The sequence below is a fragment of the Mesoplodon bidens genome (assembly GCF_964165515.1).
Source record: "Mesoplodon bidens genome assembly, chromosome: 5".
NCBI classification, from domain to species: Eukaryota; Metazoa; Chordata; class Mammalia; order Artiodactyla; family Ziphiidae; genus Mesoplodon; species Mesoplodon bidens.
The window spans coordinates 124,951,210-124,967,187 of NC_138161.1; the positions used below are offsets into that span (position 1 = coordinate 124,951,210).

At 41.6% G+C, this 15,978-nt stretch overlaps 1 protein-coding gene across 2 annotated transcripts in view; it reads right to left on the reverse strand.

The window, feature by feature from the left end:
* NGLY1 (N-glycanase 1) overlaps positions 1 to 15,978 on the reverse strand; it is a 58,139-nt gene that overhangs the window by 2,186 nt on the left and 39,975 nt on the right. For both annotated transcript variants that reach the window (XM_081234794.1, XM_081234793.1), the window contains exons 7-10: positions 14,931 to 15,076; positions 13,176 to 13,286; positions 11,694 to 11,858; positions 6,631 to 6,816 (exon numbers count right to left, since the gene is read on the reverse strand). In XM_081234794.1, the coding sequence (XP_081090920.1) occupies positions 6,631 to 6,816; positions 11,694 to 11,858; positions 13,176 to 13,286; positions 14,931 to 15,076 (608 nt within the window). The remainder of the gene's footprint in view (positions 1 to 6,630; positions 6,817 to 11,693; positions 11,859 to 13,175; positions 13,287 to 14,930; positions 15,077 to 15,978) is intronic.

Consider the following 15,978-nt stretch of genomic DNA (forward strand, 5'->3'; position numbering starts at 1 on the left):
TAAAATGAACTTTATGATGAATCCTGCTGAAAATGAAGAGTCTTTTTAAATGCAATTATTCCTTAATGTATCTTCTTTTCTAAGCCTGGATTTTCAGATAAGCTTTCCTAGAATGAGATGGGCCATATCCTCTAAATCAAGCAAATACCTCAGTCATTGCTAAGCAATGGGAATGGTTTACAAGGCTAAAAGTCCATGCTCCCCGGAAGCCTCTCTAAACAAGATGCTCCCCAGGCCTTCACCATCAATGCTGTGACCACCGTCAATGTCCTCTCTAAGACGTCCAGACCGACCGCTGCCTCCAGTCCAGCTCCCTTCACAGTTTCATCCACACTCTTCAAATGTGCTGACATGAAAACTGAACATCCACATCCCTGGCCCACTCACCCAGGCTTTAACCCCTGAGAATCTGACTCTTTACTCATTTATCCCTAATGTCCAAACTCCCACAATAATCCATGCATTTCTTCGAAATAAGTCTTGGAAAATAAAAAAAAAAAAACCCTTTCCTCATGGATATTGCACTTACACTTCGGTCATGACGTTACACTCATCTTTCTGCAACTGCCTAATTAACGTTTTTAACATCCCACTGCCTCCTGTCGTTTGCTGATCTAGAACATACAGCAAGTACCTGCCTCTTGCATGACATCCAAACTCGCAGTTTTCATGGTCCTCCACAAGTGCATCCCGCCTTGAACTGCCAATATTCCGTGACACAAATGTAACTGTTTTATTTCAGGTATACTTGTATTATCTAACTTAACCAAATCATAAATGCTCTGGGGGCACAGGCTCTGGATTTATGGGGTTTAATAAGCAGTATTTAAGTACTAGAAACTTGTGCACGCACACATACATTCTTTCAGAAACAGCTAATCTACTTCTCAGGGGCAAACAGCTGGCAGCACCACATGAAACACACCTGCCATGGAAATGTCCAATTCCTTACTATTCTAGTTCTCAGCCATCAAGTAAAACGTCAGTCACTGCTAGCATGCTATTGATATGCTATTCTACTCGGCAACCTCTAGCTAGTTTTCTTCCAGGTTAAATATGCTGGCTAATTTGAGTTTTTAGAATCAGTGAGCTGGAGACAATGAAACTGTTAAACAATCACTCTCCAAGGAAGATGACTTAAAACTCCTTAGACCAGAAACACACAAAGCGCCTGCTGCTGTTCTGCACAACCATCCCAGCTGTCTGCACTGTTGCCTGCCCCACTCGGGTTCCGGGTACGTCACTCTAGCACGTCGGATGCGTGTGTGCCTCCTGCTTGCTCCCCTGAGAGCTGTGTGCATGGAGAGCCTGGGCTCAGGGCTGCAGCAAAGCTGCCAGGGAGCTGTTAGTCTCACCAACACTAAACTCCTGGGCACCTAGGGATTATCCATAATGTAATTACTCCTCCAAAGGAGAGGCTAGGAAGTGGGGCTACCTGGTAAAGAAGAGCCAGACAGAGGGGTCACTGGAAGAAAGGTGGTGGGAAGAAACTGAAAGACAGGGGGCAAATATATTTATGTCTCAATACATGTCTTGTGTGTCTTGTGTGTTTTCAGAGCTCAGTGGCTTCAAATGCCCCCGCTAAAAGTGTGGGCATATAAAATACGATAGGCTGAAGTCAAGCTAACTTCAGAGTTCTAGTTTACCCCCAAGAACTGCCTTAATTGTATCACGTGAGTCTGGGCCAAAAATTTTTTTTTCTTCGTCTTTCTTAAAGCTTCTAATATTGAGACATGACAGAAAAGTCTTACAGGTACACATGGAAAAGTAATACCTGATCACGGTAGAAAGTGAAGACAATCGTAATTAGAACTGTTTTTAACTGTCACAGAAGGCTTATAATGGCTGTTGAACATGTCTGAAAATTGCTTTTTCTAAGACTTACATTTTTCAGTCCTGAAGGCATCAGTTTTTACAACTCTAAAACTTTAAAGGATACGGTGGACTTCATCATTGAATTCTTAGATGCTTAAATAAACCTTTAAACATACTGTGAGCAAATAAAAGTCCTCTTAGGCTAAAGAAACAGCATATGGAGATAAAGCAGACCCTATTTATATTGAAAATTCATGTCATCTTTTGGACGCAACATATTCTGTCTGTAGCACTTTAACCAACTTATTTAACTCAGCATTTTTAGAGACTGTAGGATGTCACTATGGTACTGAGTACACTATGTATACCCAGTTCCATAGTATACTATGTATACGCAGTTTGGCACTTTGAAATGTACCAAAACATCAGGATTTACATAAAGCTCCAACTGTGGTCCTGTCTAGGTGTAAAACCAATAGAACCAGTAATTATAATTTATTTAGGAGAAAAAAATACTTTATAACCTCTCCAACAGGCAACTGTTTGCTCTAAAGGGGAAAAAAAGCATTTTTGTAACTGTTGATCGTTCCGAACTTCTTGATTTACCTTCAACAAATGTTTTGCCTGTTGGCTTTCTAAATTTGTATGTGATCCACCCTGGCCCCTCTCTGGCATCCGTAGACAACGAAAGCACATCACACACAACCTGTGGGGAGGAATGAGACCAGTGCATCTGTGGCTTCAGATCTAAGTTATGCTGTGTGCCATGCACCCTGCTGAGACTGGTCCTGCGGGTTGTGGCTGCGACCACTACTCTCAAGACTGTGAACAAGCTGCACATCAGCTTCTTTCTGTATTTCACATTCTTGGGAAGATCTGCACTTAAAGATTTTCTCATTACATGAGAAACATGCCAGGCTGGTTAGCCGGCTGTTACGGTTTCCTGGAGGTTCAGTTTGCACTGCACTGTTTGAAGCTGCTCTTTAGTACACACTTAAAATTCTCATTCTGCTGCGGCTGCTGAGATGAACTCCGAGTTCACGGTGCAGTCACTCATTCCTACAGATCCCCAGCAGAGCAGCTGTATTTCAAGAAGTGCTAATTGAATGCTAGTAAGCTGCTCTTGCTCATGAATCTTATCTTTGGTTACTCCCATCCTTCAACTGAGGTCCAGCGTGAACACTGTCAGTTCCCACTGTATTTACATCTTTCCAGGCTATGCTTCCTACTTATGCCATCTGCAGCCTCTGGATGGCCAGTGTGACGATGGTCCTCCTTTGCCTGAACTCCTCCTGCAAGGTTTCCTATTGCATAAGTGCAAGGTCATCAAAGTCCCTGGGGCCTGACAACCGTTCACCCCTCCGGCCTTCTTCCCCGCTGTTCTCCCCGTGTTCCCGACTGCTTCCTCTTCTCTGAAGGTGCGGGTGTTTCTTGCTTCTGTGCATGTGTACACTGTTTCTCATGCCCCTCTCTGAGAAACTCCCCTCTGCCGCCCCCTCGGATATCACTTCTGCAAGGCTCCGGCGTGAGGTGCAGCGGCTCTTCCTCGTGTGTCACACACGGGCCCACGTGTCTTCCTCCTACACAGGCCTAGCTCACCTTGGGTGCGCCTCGTAACTCACCACTAGGCCCTAAGTGCCAAGCACAGGGTATGACAGGGCGCACGGCTGCCGCACGGCTGAGGGGGTCAATTCCTGACATTACGCCGTGCACCCGAAAGGGCTAACGTGACTCTAGTGGCATTGAGAATGACAAAACTGCTCAAAACTGCAAAGTACTGAGGAACATCCAAGGGGCACAGTCTGAATGAACAGAGCTCCTGTGGTGCTCGACGTGGCCCTCGGGCGCCGCAGAATTTATGCCGTACACACTCAAGCGCTTGTTCTCACATCCACCCGTCTTTACTATTAAACATTTGCTACGTATCAGGCACTATGCTAGACATGTGAATACTGAGAGCACAGAAGTGAGTAGGAAAAGACGAGGTCTCTGCCCGGGCCATGTTTACAGTCCGGTAGGAGAGAGACCATCTGTTCTCACACACATGCGTAGAATAAACTTCAGGAAGGGGAGGGGCATGATGCCACGAGTCAATACAGGGTAAAAGGAACCAGCTGGCCGGGACTGGACGGAATGAGGCTTACGCAGGTCCTAAGGGTAAGAATAAGTTAGTCCCACAGAAAAGAAAGAAACGAGGCTCCGCGAGGAGGGGGGCAGGGCAGGGCAGCGCATGCAGAGAGCCAGGGGGCAACCTGGGGGTGCAGGGCGAGGGCCAGACTCAAGAGACCGGAGCTGCTTCTCACCCTGAGAGCACTCAGTAATGAACGGGGTTCTGAAAACGTTCTCCATGCTGTAGCCAGAAAAACATCTTTGAAGGGACCAGGGCAATGCTGGGAGACTAGTCAGGAAGCCACTAACATCACTTTTATCAGGGTGTTATTACTTGCCTCCTAAAAAGAAGACTTTTTTTTTTTTCCTGCGGTATGCGGGCCTCTCACTGCTGTGGCCTCTCCCGTTGTGGAGCACAGGCTCCGGATGTGCAGGCTCACCGGTCATGGCTCACGGGCCCAGCCGCTCCGCGGCATGTGGGATCCTCCCGGACCGGGGCACGAACCTGTGTCCCCTGCATCGGCAGGAGGACTCTCAACCACTGCACCACCTGGGAGGCCCAAAAAGGAGACTGTTGATTGAGCTTTTTATGCTCCCTTCAAATCCAGACACCACTGAACAGTGTCTTTGCTAAGGAGTAAAATTCAGAGAGTCTCTGTGCTCCCGGGAGGCTGCCACTGTGAGAGCTTACGGTTCTGTTCTAATCACCCACAGACGGGCTGCACGGGACCTGCCGTAACTCCAGCGTGGGGATTACTGAGTGGAATGAGCCTCTAGTTTTAGCTGAGTTAGAGAATCCCTAGCAGGGGGCGTCCTCGAACAGAACGACAGAGGTTGATTTAGGCGAAAAATTCATGTTTTAATGTCAACATATGACTTCGGAGTGATTAGTCTCTACAAGCGCAGTTACAATTCCAGCATTCTTCTTCATTTAGTAGTATTTTAACTGGAAATGGATTCGTTCAGCTTTTTGAAAAATGGCGCCCCTAGTAAAAGCACACGAAGGCACAAACTTTGCTTCAGTAGGCTCTTGTTTCATACTTAATGGCCCTCACACCTCACTTGCCTTATGTAAAGCCTTCTCACAGAACACCCCGGCTCCGGCCACGACCGTCTACTCAGAGGTCTGGACGCGAGCCCTGCCCTGCACGCTCCGGCCCTGTCTCGCGAGCACCTACTCTGCTCTCCGCGCGCAGGCCCAGCGGCACGCGCCCTGTAGCGCTCTGCCAGCCTCCCGCAGTCCCCATGGCAACGCGCTGGCGTCCTTGTTACAGCGCCCTGCGTCGTGGCTGCTCACGCTTCCTGGACTGTGAGGGCCGACACGGTGGCACGTTCACCTGCGCGTCCTCACGGTGAGAGCCGTGCCGGGTACAGCAGGCGCTCGGTGTGCGTGTGCCGATGAGCAAACGCGGGAACAGGACGGGAGCATGCACACACTGACCCTGCTCCTGGGCACTGCTGTCTTCTCCACCAGGCCGGTGGTCAGGGCGCGAGGCATGCCTTGTCTCCAGTTCAGCACACGCTAGTCCTTGGGTAAATGCCATGTCTGTCCTCTCCTGCTTTCTGTTCAGAGCAATTCTTCAGGTAAGGACGGTTTTCCAGAAGAAGCTCATCCTCTCTCATCAGCGAGAAGAGTCAATTACAGATACACATATCTTGAAGTTTTAAATTTTATCTTGTATTATATTTTATGCCCTTCCTTAACTAAAGAAGAGAATTCCTCCATCTACAATCTCAATGAGCCTACAAATCATTCTTGGCTTAATACAAACAGATAGTCAAAATAAGCACCAAGGTAAGTTTAGAACAAAAACCTATGGGGTGGGGGGGGTGGTGGTGGAAGAAAGCAGGGACCTTATCTTTGTATGTCCTCTGTACTCTGATTAATGGCTGGTACAGTGATAAGCATGTAGTAGATGCTCATAAACACCAGCAGCTATTCATCTGTGACTCACCTGCTAAATCTATTCCCTATGTCTTACAAGTGAACAGCTTCTCACTCTTCAGGTCGCAAGTTAAAGGTGCCTATAAGCTCATTCACTCCAGTGAAACCTATCAATAATATGGTCAGACCTACTTAGGTCATGTGAGTTGCTCTGAGCTTATTTTTGGTGTGTGCCTAAGGGGGAGAGCAGTCTAAAAGCAAAGCCTCTTATTCCAGACAACAAGTAACAACAATGTACAAGTTGGTATAATAGACTACTACACTCCCACCATCCATTTCTCCCTTTATTTTTAGGAAACAGAGAAAAATAACCAATATCGCTGCTCAATCATCCACATTCTTATGAAACAGAAGTGTGTTAGATGGTTAGCTCTTGGGACTTTGGACTAAATGGGTTACAGTCCCTAAGAGCTTGCCCGTAGCAGGCAATCAGTACACATCTGTGAAGGAAGTGGATAACAGTATACTCTACATATCCATGCAAAAACTAGTCACATGAGTTGGCCATACACTTGATTATTTTTCCCCATGAAAGAATTAAATTCGGCCTCTTTGATGAAAATGGATACTTTCTTGATATAAACACACAGATTTTGAATGGACATTTCATTAAACAGAGAGCAGGATCTTCTTTTACAACTTTAAGGATTACTAAAAGTAATTTTGATATCCGTTTTCACATTATGCACAGCTGAAAAATGAAGCCAATCTATATTTGTTTAAACGACTGAAGTTTTAAACAGCTTCATGCATTACGTTACCATGTTCCAGTCTGTTTCAACTTTTCTGAATATGGATTCCATTCTCCACGCACCATTCTCCCATCCAGAAATGGTTTGGTTATTACTTGAAATGCGGACATAATGATTTTTTACTATATTATAGCAAAGGTGGAGCTGTTTAGAAATCTTCTCGTTTTCAGAGGGGATGAACAGGGTTTCTTTACTCTTAAAAAGAAAGCAGAATTAGTTTTTCAACATAATAGAAAACAGATCCATAGAGAGGTACTGCTATGGATAGTGGTTAAGAGATTCCTTCAACTTGAAAATGAAAAACTGGTGCCACTGGAAAATCTGGAAAATATTTTACAGATTAAATATGAACAGTATGATGCTGACGTAGCACCAAACATTACTAGACAGAAAACAAGAAATATAAACCGTAGCTAACTTACACTTTTCGGATTTTGTGTCAACATGACTTCATTTCCACCACCACCATGTCTTAATTGGATGCTGCAATCCTCTCCTACAGCTGATTTCCCAGCTTTCAACTCTTAACTTCTCCACACAGTCATCAACGTGATTGTTAGAAATGTAAATTGGGACACATCACTTTCTTTTTTTTTTGGCTGCACCACGTGGCATGGGGGACCTTAGTTCCCCCAGCAGGGATCGAACACACAGCCCCTGCAGTGGAAGTGCGGAATCTCAACCACTGGACGCCCCCAGGGAAGTCCCTCACCTTCCTGCTTAACTGGCTCCACTGACCTCTCACTGCACAGGAACGCCACACCTCCAAGGCTATCAGGGCCCACATGGCTTGTCCTCTGCTTCTTCTCCAACCAGATCCCACGGCACCCTTCTCTGCGGTCTCTTCACCCCCACCGTGTTACTTCTTCTTTAGTTCCTCACAAAGGCCCAGCTGCTTCCTGCCACAGGGCCATGACACATGCTGTTCCCTCCGTCTGGAATGCTGTTCCTTCTACTCTCCAGCTACGTGATTCTTTCTCACCCTTCAGGCCTCAGCCTAAAGCCGTTTCACCAGGGTCCTTTCCTGATGCCCGAAGAGAGGACAGTGCCTGGGAGGTATAGCTGGAAACAATCTTGCGCACATGTGAAATTGCTACAAAAACTCGTTTCACCTTAAAATTCCAGGCAAATTTTGCATTCTATTACAAAATAAATGTTTATTTTAATGTAAAACAGTCGCCTGAAATCACCGGTTGAATCTCAGGTTTGAGGAAGATGATGTATTTGTCCCGCGCCTGTCTGTGGCACCGACACAACGTCCCCTCCCACTCAGATGTGAGCATAGCAGCGTGTGGTGTGTGGGGCTGGGCTGCCCTGTGCACTGCAGGTTGCTCAGCAGCATCCCTGGCCCCTCACCCACCAGATGCCAGTGGTACTGCCCCTCACAGCTGGAACCCCCAAAATGTCCCCGGACATTACAAATGTCTCCTCGAAGGCAGTCATCCACTGTTGAGAACCACTGCTCTAGTCTGTATCAACGTATTGCTTCTAACTAATCAATTTACTAATCAATCAAGATAGTAGGTGATGCTTTCCTGTTAAACATTGGGAACTAGGTAGTACACAATGTAAAAACTTCAAATGTACAAGGATCAATAAGTAGAATACAAAACATCTTAGAGATGGAAAGAGAAAAATATTTATAAATGTATAAACAAGAAGATAATTCCCTAGCAGAACCTGGATAAGGTAAAAAAAAAAAAAAAGTAGTTCATTATTTTTAGAAGGTGATTTTCTAACTATGAATTAGTACACTACACTTTAAAACAAGCATGTAACAATACTTCTCAATTCTTCTCTATCAAAGATATTTCAGAGTGCTGACATAAAGCAGATGGAATTAAAATATTAAAGTAGCACTGTCTACTATTTTACCAAGGATAACTAATTACCAAAGGGAAAAGAAAAATATGTTACTGAATAAATATATCATATTTCATAATTCTTTAAAATATAAGATTAAGACAAAACTTCTCTTTATGAAAATATCACCAATGTTTCCTTCTTTTTCCAACCGATTTCAAGATACAGTTCCCTAATTTTTTAGGACTGACTTTTAAAACAAACATCTATTTGTAAAGAGGAAAATGATTTTTTAAATTCACGGCCCTAATATGGTCTCCAATAACTGAGAAATCAAAAAAATGTTCATCAGGGAAAACAATCTGGGCATAGGACCCAATTCATATTTTTAATGTTTAATCAATGTATATGTCATGCAAGAGGAAGCGCACTTATCCACAAAAAGAAAAAGAAGCGAAGACCTAAATACCCCCATTTTAAACTGAACACAGCTGCGAATTACATTAGCTCTTTTCAATTGGCTTCATTTAGATTTAGACTTGTAACTTGCACTGCATCAGCAGTGATCTGAATTATTTGTTGAAATTAGATCTTGTAATTCTATGGCTGAACCAACACTTCTAACTGACAGCTAAAGATGATGGGATAAATTTAAAAGTAAACAAAGTTTACTAGAGATAATTCTCCCCTTCGGGACATATTCCTTTATTAGAGAAATGAGGTGTAATAATGGAAAATTTAGAAAAAGTAGATATAAAACTTTGTGTGGGACTGTTTGATACTGCTACTGTGATGGATTATTTTCCTTTTAAGCATTTTTCATTGCTTATCTTCTTAGACATTTATATTAAATACTTTTAGTGAGTCAACTTTAAGCTCCCTAAGAGCAAAGGACAGTCTACTGTACTTAATGTCCATTACAGAGCACACTGCTTTAATGCTAGCCCCTAACTCTAGAAATTACATTTCCATTGTTCTTTATTTAATTTTGGGAGATTAATCAAGTGATAATATCTTCAAATAAGTTTGACTATATAACAGTACTCAGAGCAACAACACTTTCTAGCCAAAACCAGATGCAAGCAAGTATGTAATAAGAAATAAACACTTTCATCCGCTGAATTACCCAGATTCCATTATTTTTCCCACTTTATAAAGTTTTCATAGCACTGGACGCGACTTCACAAAAGAGGATATCCAAAAGTTTAAAGAATGGGACTTCCCTGGTGGCCCAGTGGTTAAGAATCTACCTTCCAACACAGGGGATGTGGGTCTGGTCCCTGGTCGGGGAACTAAGATCCCACATGCTGCAGGGCAACTAAGCCCGTGCGCCGCGCAACTACTGAGCCTGCACACTTCAACGAGAGCCTGCATGCCGCAAACTACAGAGCCCACGTGCTCTGGAGCCCACGCGCCGCAACTAGAGAGAAAAAAACCACACGCCACAACCAGAGAAGCCCATGTGCTGCAACGAAGAGCCCATGCACCGCAACAGAAAGATCCCGCATGCGGCAACCGAAGACCTGACGCAGCCAGAAATAAAAATAAATAAATAAACTAAAGTTTAAAGAACATTCAACTTCATCATTCAGCACCAGAGTGCAAATTCAAAATCGGAAAAAAAAATGGATATATATGTACGTATAACTAAATCATTTTGCTGTACACCTGAAACACGACATTGTAAATCAATTATACTTCAATAAAAAATAAATAAATTTTAAAAAACTATGTTTTCCAGGGAAAAAAAGTAATTTCTTACTAAAAAAATAATAAAATCACAATATAATACTATCACTACTATATACCACCAGAAATGCTAACATGAAAAAGACAGACAGGCAACTATAGGCAGAGCCGTAGAAAAGCCTCATTTACTGCTGGGGAGGGTGTAAACCAGCACAACCGCTCTGGGAAACTGCTCAGCGGCATCCGCTAAAGCCGAACATCCTCACACTACCGCTGCGATCCAGCTATTCTGCTCCCGGGTAGGCACCCATCTGAAACACATACACATTCACTGAAAACATATCTGTGTATGTTCACAGTAGCATAAGTTTTAAAAACCTGAAGTATAGTTGATATACAATATTGCGTTAATTTCAACTGTAGAGCAAAGTGGTTCAGTTATTTCTATATATTTTTTTCAGGTTATTTTCCATTACAGGTTATTATAAGATACTGGATATAGTTTTCTGTGCTCTACAGTGAACCCTTGTTGTTTATATCTTTTATACATGGTAGTGTGCATCTCTTAATCCCATACTCCTAATTTATAACCCACCCCTTTCCCCTTTGGGCAACCATAAGTCTGTTTTCTATGTCTGTGGAGCCTGCTTCTGTTTTGTAAATAGATTCATTTGTATTTTGTTTTAGATTCCACATACAAGTGATATCATGTAATATTTGTCTTTGTCTGAGTTACTTCACTTAGTATGATAATTTCTAGGTCCATCCATGTTGCTGCAAATGGCATTACTTCATTCTTTCTTATGGCTGAATAGTATTCCATTGTATGTATGTACCACATCTTCTTTATACATTCATGTGTTGATGGACACTTGGGTTGTCTCCATGTCTTGGCTATTGTAAATAGCACAGCAGCACAATTTTAAGCCAAAATCGAGAAACAACCCAAATACCCAATAGTGATGTGGATAAATTATACTATATTCACACAGTGGAATATTATACCACAATGAGAAAATAAATGTACTATAAACATGCAGCAACAAGTATGAATCTCACTAATGTTGAGATAGAAATCGTCCACTAAAGAGTACATCCTGTATGATTCCATTTACATAAAGCACAATAACAGGCAAAACTAGTCCATGATATTAGAAACCAGGAAAAAGGTCACTCTTAGGGGTGAAAGGCAGTGGCTGGAAGGGAACTCAGGTCATTCAGACACCTGCTTGTCTAACTTCTTATTCTGGTTAGTGGTTACATGGGGAACCACAATTTGTGAAAATCTGTTAAGCTGTACACTTATAATTAATGTGTTTTTATGTACTTTAGTCATAACTGCCCTAGAAATTTACATAAGGTAACAACAGAAAAATCCCATTTTAATTGCTTTGCTAACTCTTGTATGTAATTATACTAAGTCAATCAATTATTGGTTCTCTTCAAATGTTTACATTTCTTAATAATTACTCTGCAAAGTTCACTGAAAGGTCGTGGCCAACGTGTTTTTCTGTATGTAAAGGGCACAGGACAGGAAGTGGTAAAGTGAGAAGGTTATCAGGCTGTAATGAAGCAAATACCTCTGGACCCGTTTCACCTCGGGCTACTCTCCACGCCAACGACCCAGATATCCTTCCTCCAAGTTCTCCAGGCTTAGGGCTTTTGGGAGATATAAATTCAACAAGCTCCACAATGATCCTCTGGAGAAGTTCTTTTCTTCTGTTTTCTGACAAAGAGATCTGCCTCTGTAATGCACGTTTAAAAAAAACCATCATTAACGATTAGGGGAATGCAGAGGTCCATCTCTAAGTATGAATATAATTAAGACATTTGTATTTTAACAGGGTCTTGGAAAGAAGTAACCAACTTTGTTTTCATACATGTAATTTTGGAAAATAGAAAGGACACTGTGGAAACAAAATACTTTTACAAATTTTATGTTAAGAAATCACTGAACACCCATATCCAACGTCCCATGCCCTTTACTGGCTTAAGTTTAAAACAGAGGCAGCAGCTTGTGTTTCTGGCTGTGACAGCCTGAGTCAGACTAAGTGTCCTGCTGAGAAAGGTGTGGACAGCAGGGCACAACACACACACACACACACAACAGCTGTCTGAATGCAACACAAAGCTACCAAGGTAGCCCGACCTGAAGAAGCTAAGATCCCAAGGGAAGAAACAAACTGAGGTGAACTGAACCGCGCCTCTTCTCCCTTCCAGGCATTTGCCAATCATCAAATGGCCCGAGGAGCCGAGCTCAAAACAGGTGAACATGTTGAAACACTGAATCTCAACCACTGTAAGGTGATCTGCCTTATTCTAATTGCCTGCCAACAGCAAAATTCGTTGTTTTTTAAATCATGAAAAATAATATGCATATATATATAGTAAAAAAAATTTCAGTACTACCAAAGGGGTATAAAATCAAAGCTCTTGGACCCCCAAGTCCTCTTCCCAGAAATACTCATTGTTATGTTAACAACTTCCCATGCCTTGTTCCAGAAATTTCCCTATGTGGACAAGTGTGTGGGTAATTATATTCAAGACACAACTACTTCGAAAAACAAGGCAACATATTTTTTATGTCAACTAGTATATACATAGAAATTTTGTTTCACTGAACTTTGAGATGTGACAATTTAAGGCAAAAAAAAAACCCACCTCACAATACTTAAAACAAGTCCTCAAAAATTTTAATTTAAATATTTTTCATTGTAAAATAATGCTACTACTTGAAGAAGAACTTCACTGGGTTAAAAATTGGCTATTCTTGGGCCTCCCTGGTGGCGCAGTGGTTGAGAGTCCGCCTGCCGATGCAGGGGATACGGGTTCGTGCCCCGGTCTGGGAGGATCCCATATGCCGCGGAGCGGCTGGGCCCGTGAGCCATGGCCGCTGGGCCTGCGCGTCCGGAGCCTGTGCTCCGCAACGGGAGAGGCCACAACAGTGAGAGGCCCGCATACCGCAAAAAGAAAAAAAAAAAAAAAAAAAAAAAAAATTGGCTATTCTTGATTATATAATATTTCAAATGTCCTTTGAAAAATGACAAATGCCCATCACATACCTGCTTATTAAGTGTATTAATAGTTTCTCGAAGTAACTCTTCTTTAATTTCAGTTCTTCTGGAGATTACCTCTTCATGTTTACAAGAATAGCGCCAAGTGACATCAACCACCTCGAATTATAGGACACAAATATTCAACAAGATTACAACCATCAACATTAATTTGCTAAATACCTAAAATGCATGTAATTCTTAAATAGAATTTTTAAAATGCTGTCCTTTGTTTAACATTTTAAAACCTGTGGGAAAAAAATCGAAGAGAAAATGCTTTTTGTTCATTTTCTAACCAGTACACTTCCAAGAAAGACTGTGATTAGGAGATAAAATTTTCAGAACATTTAGCTGTTTATAACTTATCTACAAAGCCGATTTCACAAAATTCAACAAATAAACACTCCATTTTATTGTACTGAATACATAAATTATATATAAATATATTATAGAACTGATTTTTGACAAAGGTACAAGGCCAATTCAGTGGAAAAGGATAACTTTTTCAACAAACGGTGCTAGAACAATTCATTATCCATATGCAAAATAATGAATTTCAATTCACACCTTGGACTATCTACAAAAATTAGCCCAAAATGGATCACAGACACAAGTGTAAAACTAAAAGTATAAAACTTCTAAAAGAAAATGTAGGAGAAAATCCCTGTGGCTCAGGCTAGGCAAACATCTCTTAGACATAACATCAAAAAGCAAGATCCACAAAAGAACAAATTGATAAACTGGACTTCATCAATTTCTTCTCTTCAAAAGTCACTGAGAGAATAAAAAGACAAGCCAGATAGGGAGAAAATCCTTGCAAAGCACATACCTGAAAAAGGACTTGTATTCAGAATATATGAAGAACTCTCAAAACTCAAGAATAAGAAAATGAACAACCCAACTAAAAAAAGAAAGGGCAAAGAAGAGAAATGGATGACAAACAAGCCCATAATAAAGATGCTCAGTGTTGGTCCTCAGGTGCAAATGCAAATGAAACCACAATGCGACACCACCGCTCGGTCTACTAAAAAGGGCTAAAATGGAAAAGTCAGACCATACTGTTAGCAAGAATATGGAGAAACTGGGAATTCACACATATTGCTGATGAGAATGCAAAACAGCATCATCGCTTTGGAAAACAGTTGAGCCAGTTTTTTAAAAAGTTAAACAATCACCTACCATACGATTCGGTCATTCCACTAGCAGGCATTTACCAAAGAGAAAAAAGAAAGCATATGCCCATATAAAGACTTGTGCAGCTGTATTTGAAATACTAAAAAACTGCAAAGTACCCAAATGTCCATCAACAGGCAAATGGATAAACAAAGCATGGTACATTCGTACGATGGAATACTGCTCAGCAATAAAAAGAATAAATTATTGATACTTGCAAACGCATGGAGGAACCTCAAAATAATTACGATGAGTAAAATAAACCCCCCCATCAAAAAGAGTATATATGATTCCGTTTACATACAACTCTGGAAATGCACATTAGTGTATAGTCTCGGAGAGTAGATCTGTGGTTGCCTGGAGAGGGGCAAGAAGGAGCAAGAACGAACACAAGGAAACTCCCGGGATAATGGATGTGTTCACCACCTTGACTGCAAAGGTCATCTCTCAGGCATATACAAATGACAACACTTATTAAATTGTACACTTTAAACATGTGCTGCTTATTTCATGTCAATTATACCTTCAAAGGCTGTCAAAAAAGAAAAAAAAATTTTATTCTTAGAACACATTTTTTCTCTTCCGTCCTACCTCATCTTTAGAAAATGCGATGATGTAGGACAGCTTCTTGCCCCAGCCGATCTCATAGAGGAGGGGCTTGTCACAGACGTCTTCGCATGCGTCACAGTGCAGCCACCGCTGCTGAGAAGGGGAGTACACTTCTGTCCAGACGTGGTCTACGCAAGTGACAGACGAAGACGCGACAGGAGAAAAACAAAAGCTAAGTTTATAAAACCAAGACTTCCAATAACTATATACAAATGCCTAAGATGAGAACCACATGATAATATGCAAGATTCTAAATTTTAATTAACAAGTGAGCATTTTGTGGCACACAAGACTCTAGAACACCTGCTTTAATTTCTCTTTCTCTTCTTTTTAATAGGGGCAATTCTTGATGACTTTTTTTTTTACTTTTTATTTTTATTTTCTGGCTGCGCCATGCAGCATGTGAGATCCTAGCTCCCCAACCAGGGACCGAACCCGTGCCCCCTGCAGTGGAAGCATGGAGTCTTAACCACTGGACCGCCAAGGAAGTCCCTCTCTCTCTCTCTGAAATTCTTGCAATTGTTCTGGAAAACCTCCTTTAATACAGTCAGTTTTAGGCTTAATTAAAAATAATGTGAGCTATAACTCTGAAAAGGGCAAACACATTGAACAACAGCACATAAACCACAGGACTAATGCACACAGTTTGCTAATGTGAAGGAGTTAATTCCACTTGGGAACTGTAGGCCAGCAGAGGTCTAACAGAGGATGTCTGGTTACTGATGGTCTCTATTTGACTGTAAGAGAACAATAACTATTAAGTGAAGGTTTCATTTTATCCTAAGAAAATAACAGAAACACAAGTGAAAAAAATCTAAGAAGAAAAACTTTTTAACATGTGACACAAGTTATAACTAAATAAGGACAATATAAATCTCACATGGCTTTTATTATATTTTATTGTATATTAAGATTACTAAATCTTTTACACTAATCTCTACAAAAATGAAGATTTCTACAGAACATTATTACACATGTTCTTATCCATAGAGAAACAGCGCTACTAAAATGTCATGATAAATTGTTAATA